The following is a 5,164-nucleotide window of genomic DNA, read 5'->3' on the forward strand; positions in this document are numbered from 1 at the left end:
CAGTATTTGCTCAAGAATTTTGTTTCCTTTGATCTTAGAATTACATCCTTTATTACTCTTTTAGATTTAGGATTAATAAGTTTTTTTTTTTTAAGTTCTTGTTAACATTTGTGTGCATTATATTTTATTTATAATATATCTTATCCTTTTTTCATTTCTCTCATATTTTCAAATTTAATTCACTCAATCAATTTCACTTCTCCATATTAAATCAATTTAAATTCATTATATTATGTCAATTCATTTTTTTTATCATGGTTCATTTTATATTTAAAATATTTCCTATGATTTCTCTAAATTTTTCAGTTTTAATTCATTCTATAAATTTTACTTCTTCATTATACTATGTCAATTTATTTTTTTGATCTTTCACTTTATATTTAAAATATTTTTATGATTTTTCTAAAATTTTAAAATTTAATTCACTCATTAAATCTGACTTTTTCATATTAAATTATTTTAATTTCATTGTATTATGTGAAATCATTTTTTATAAAACTCATACCTATTTTGGTCATTTTACAACCAAACTTACTTTTACCTAACCATAATTCAAACAACTTTTTACCAATCTCACTTTTACAAACTAGCTTTTCTAAACTCTAATTGAAACACAATTCAGCTTATTTAATTTAGCTTTTATCCAATCTCATTTCTTCATAAACTACTTTTTCAATTGTTGATCCAAACGGACCCGAAGTAGATAACTTGAACTTGAGAGCTAAATTAAATTTGAGGTTTCCCCCTAAATCTTTAACGAAACCTGTGACTGTAATTTTCTTTTAATACAACTTGTGACCGCAATTCTACCCAAAATAAACTGGGAATTTAACAGAGTCAATAATTAATCATGAAAAAATACAAGTCGTCCTCATAATGTGAGAGTGGGGTCTGAATGATATACAAAAAGTTCAAATCCGACTCCTACAATTCTACAAAAGACTAAAATATAATACCAGCATTTTTCACGAACGAGAAAAAAGAATGGGTCAATCGACCTTAGCGATGGCGGAAGGCGTCCTAGTTGTGCCTGTCGTCATCATCATAATCTACGGCCGCCAGCTCACCGAGTCACACAAATCACACCTCAGAGATTCTTATTCCTTCCTATATAACGTCTCCCATTCCAAGCTCCTTCTCTCTCCTATCTCCTGATCTGTTTTCCGCCTCCTCTTTTTTCTCCTCCCTCTGTCGCTGCTGTGGGTCTGCTTGTGAAAATGGCGCCTGCGGTCCCGGAAAACCTAACTAGAGATCAGTACGTGTATCTGGCCAAGCTTGCCGAGCAGGCCGAGAGGTACGAGGAGATGGTTCAATTCATGCAGAAGCTCGTTCTTGGCTCTACTCCAGCCTCCGAGCTCACCGTTGAAGAGAGGAATCTCCTTTCCGTAGCTTACAAAAATGTCATCGGCTCACTCCGTGCGGCCTGGCGGATTGTCTCCTCCATTGAGCAGAAGGAGGAGGGTCGCAAAAACGATGAGCACGTTGTTTTAGTGAAGGACTACAGATCCAGGGTCGAATCCGAGCTGACGGAAGTCTGTGCTAGTATTTTGAAGCTGTTGGATTCGAATCTAATTCCGTCTACTTCATCCAGCGAGTCGAAGGTCTTTTACTTAAAAATGAAAGGGGATTATCATAGGTATTTGGCCGAGTTTAAGATTGGAGATGAACGGAAGGCTGCTGCTGAGGATACTATGGTGTCTTACAAGGCTGCTCAGGTAACTTCCCTTACTCTCTATAATATTTCACATCTCAAGGTTCTGAGGTCAAGAGCATTCTTAACGGCTTCATAGAACTTGATTTCGGGGGTTGAACTCGCAATTAACCATGTCACCTCCTACTTACTTTGTTGCCACTAGAAATTATGCTTTAAATTTGTAATTTAATCTTGATTAGTGAGTTTAACTGGTTTCCGATATTTTTTACCTTGCCTTTGGAATTCTTCGTACCACTTCGAAGTTACTGGATATCAAATTTGCTAGCAGTATTTCTTAATTTGATTTCAAATGGAATTTTTTGTCTATATTTCCTGTCTATTCCAAATCCAGTTGGAGTCGAGTTTTCTGATATCGTGCTTTGCGGTATTTTGTGTTGTCAAGGACATTGCTTTTGCAGATCTCCCTCCTACTCACCCGATAAGATTGGGCCTTGCACTCAACTTCTCCGTATTCTACTACGAAATTCTCAATCAGTCTGACAAGGCATGTGGTATGGCCAAACAGGTATGCCTCATTTCATGTTATTTTCTTGTGTGATGTTAAATTGTAGTCAGCCTTACTGTTGCAGGAATGATTTTGCTAATCGTTTGTGAGGAGAGGGAGCACATTTTCTCTAATCTAATGTGCTCCTTTCAATTGAGGGCAGTGCTTGAACTAAGTGTCCCTCTTAATAGGAAGCACTCCCTGCTAGCAGCAGTTAGCTTAACAGGAGGCATCCACTATTAATTATAGCTAGCTTAGAGCAGGCACCCACTTTGTAGCAAGCTTAACAAGATGCATCCTTCCTTAGCTGGGGAAAGCACCTCTCTAGGACTTGTAGACAAACTTTTGTGGGGGCATCTCTTTCTTGATGTAAGGAAAGTATTTCGTAATGGGTTTGGATTTTGGAGGCACTGCCACTTAACTAAAATAAATGCCATAGATGTCCAATGTAAAAACCTAGAGGGCTCACCTCTGACCGGATTAAAGCTTTAGCAGCTTCTTCCAGTAAGATCTAAGGACTGATAATATACCTTGTCTGGCTTTAGAGTCACGGTTGACTAACGAGCCGCATTTCTTTGACGTGGATTAACATGGTGTTTTGTTAGAAGATTGATACAATGGCTGTCAATAGCTATTTTTTGGAATCCTTTATAATGTTTTCTCTAAATATGGTGAAGCTATAGTGACCAGAAACCAAATATATGTTGTCGGATAAACCATATTTCTTAGCTTTGTACGGCTGTACCTAAATACAGTAGGTGGCTTATGTGAACTTCGCGTTCTGTGGTTTACTTATTTGGCAATTGAACTTGCACGTTTGACTGCTTCTAGTTTTATGGCGCATAGTGCTATTGCTATGCTCAGCAAGAATTATGCCAACATGCTCCATTAAACTGATTGTCAGTTGCCCTGTAAATTTCTGCTCATGCAGCCTGCTAAGCTTGCCCTTTGAATTATTTTAAGAGAGAGGGAAATTTTTCTTTAGGCCTTGGGTCAATTCAGTAATGCTTTCCACTTTCATTTATTGAAGCCTGGAATTATTTTCTTGCTGTCAATTATCATATTCACTTACCTGTCCTTGTTCGTCTCTTAACAAGTAATATTTACTTCCAGTTAAGTTTGCTTTTGCTTGAACGAGGGATGCAGCAAAACAGACGGAACACTTTTTTTTTTTTTTCCTTTTAGGTGTGCCAACACTCTTGTTTATCACTATTCACTAAGTTCGCTAATAGATTTTGTCTTTTGAAAGGCGTTTGAGGAAGCAATTGCTGAGCTGGATACCTTGGGAGAAGAATCCTACAAAGACAGCACACTTATTATGCAACTTTTAAGGGACAACCTCACTCTTTGGACTTCAGATGTTCAGGTAAGTGACCCTAGTAAAGAACGCGCTGCATCTTCCTCGTTTGTTCCATCTCTCATTTGTTCCGACGTGAGTAAAAACTATATTTGGGTTCCTGCAGGACCAACTAGACGAGCCCTGACTGTTCTATACATCACCTGGAGGTGGGCTTTGAATGTCATTTCTTTATGCTAATTAAGAATGTAGAATGTTGGTGGATTAAAAATGGTTGGCAATCTGTGACATAATGTTCTATATATAGACCAGTGTATTTTCTTTGGTTTCCATCTTTGATTTGGAAAGGATAGTACTGTGTATAATTAATGGGAAAACCAACTTATTACATTCTCTGTTGCAAACTTATGGTTCCAGTCCGCAGAGTGACAAGTAGAAGAGGGAGTCACTTCATGATTATTTGGAGTGAAAGATGAAATCTCCGTGAAAATGAAAATCAAGAAGCTCTTTCCCCCCCAACCTGCTCTATTTTCAGGGGTCGTGGGGTTTCTGGGTATTCTCTGTTTGTGTGTGGTCGATGACAATTACATTATCACGCGAATAAAACGGGACATGTGAGTCATAGAGGCATCAAAAAGCTGGCGGCTGTGGGCACCGAATAATAAGGAAATCTTACCTAATTCAGTTATAGATGTCGGCGGTATCCCCTGGCTTGTGCATTTATCGAACTACTTGGCTGTATTTTAGCGGTTGGAGTTGAGATATGGTCTTGCGTGCTAAATACTGGTTCCATGAAAGGTCGAGAATCCATTGAAGATCGAAGCGTCAAGTGGCCCTATGAGCAATCCCAGGGCCATGAGTTAAAGATGCCACAAAAGTATATACAATATGAGAGATCATGTCGGCACGTAAAAGTGGTTTACCCAACGTCACGCCTTTTTACAGCTACTCAAAAAATGACTATTGTTGTGTTTTAAAGATGCAGATTTGAATTTCATTGCCAAATGCTGATACATAAAAATTGTTAGAAAATATATCCTTCAATTCTTTTCTTTTTTTTACCGGAATATTTCTTTCAATTCAAAATATAAGATAAATTTTATTTATTTACGTTTATCAAGAAATTAGTTAAAATTAATTTAAAATAATAAATATATAAAACATGTATTTTTAAAAAAAAATATCGAATAGGCAAAACATGCAATAAATAAATTAAAGATAAAAGTGAATATATCGGGATAAAATAAAATAAAAACTCATTAAATGTTTAGACAAAAGTAAATATTATCTTATAAAAAAAACCAAGTCATTCCAACAAAGTTCAACAAAAGTTATCTTATGTTTTGAACATGAAGGAATATTCCATTTCATCCTTAATACTCTTTTCAGTTTTTATTATAAGTTTCAAATAACCAATTCACGGATAACAGATAATTAGTTAAAAATAATAAATAGATTAAAAATATACTTTTATTTTAAAATATGTACTTATAATAAGTGAAAAAAATTATGAAAGAGAATATGTGTAAAAATATGATAAAGAGAGAAATAATTAAGGGTAATATTAAAAAATACATTAAATGTTAAGACAAACATAAATTAAAATTTAATAAAATGGACCATATCTTTTTCTAAATTTGAAGTTTATGAATAGGACTAGAAGGAATAT

The 5,164-nt window shown here is 35.4% G+C and overlaps 1 protein-coding gene across 1 annotated transcript; it reads left to right on the top strand.

Annotated features, from left to right (window-relative positions):
• Positions 1–1,132: 1,132 nt before the first annotated feature.
• On the top strand, positions 1,133–3,885 carry LOC114716515 (14-3-3-like protein B). The gene is made up of 4 exons (XM_028901512.1): positions 1,133–1,715; positions 2,097–2,219; positions 3,448–3,564; positions 3,662–3,885. The coding sequence occupies exons 1-4, from the start codon at positions 1,218–1,220 to the stop codon at positions 3,680–3,682; spliced, it is 759 nt and encodes a 252-aa protein (XP_028757345.1). The 5' UTR covers positions 1,133–1,217; the 3' UTR covers positions 3,683–3,885.
• The last annotated feature ends 1,279 nt before the right edge of the window (positions 3,886–5,164 follow it).

This window comes from Neltuma alba, unplaced genomic scaffold (genome assembly GCF_004799145.2).
Source record: "Neltuma alba isolate B1F8T4 unplaced genomic scaffold, ASM479914v2 tig00011677_pilon, whole genome shotgun sequence".
NCBI classification, from domain to species: Eukaryota; Viridiplantae; Streptophyta; class Magnoliopsida; order Fabales; family Fabaceae; genus Neltuma; species Neltuma alba.

Bases quoted from the DNA above. Each gene is read 5' to 3' on its own strand.
- LOC114716515 (XM_028901512.1), top strand. From the start codon at position 1,218: ATGGCGCCTGCGGTCCCGGAAAACCTAACTAGAGATCAGTACGTGTAT. The intron at 2,220-3,447 runs GTATGCCTCATT...GTCTTTTGAAAG, and splicing joins CATGTGGTATGGCCAAACAG to GCGTTTGAGGAAGCAATTGC. The intron at 3,565-3,661 runs GTAAGTGACCCT...GGGTTCCTGCAG, and splicing joins TTTGGACTTCAGATGTTCAG to GACCAACTAGACGAGCCCTG.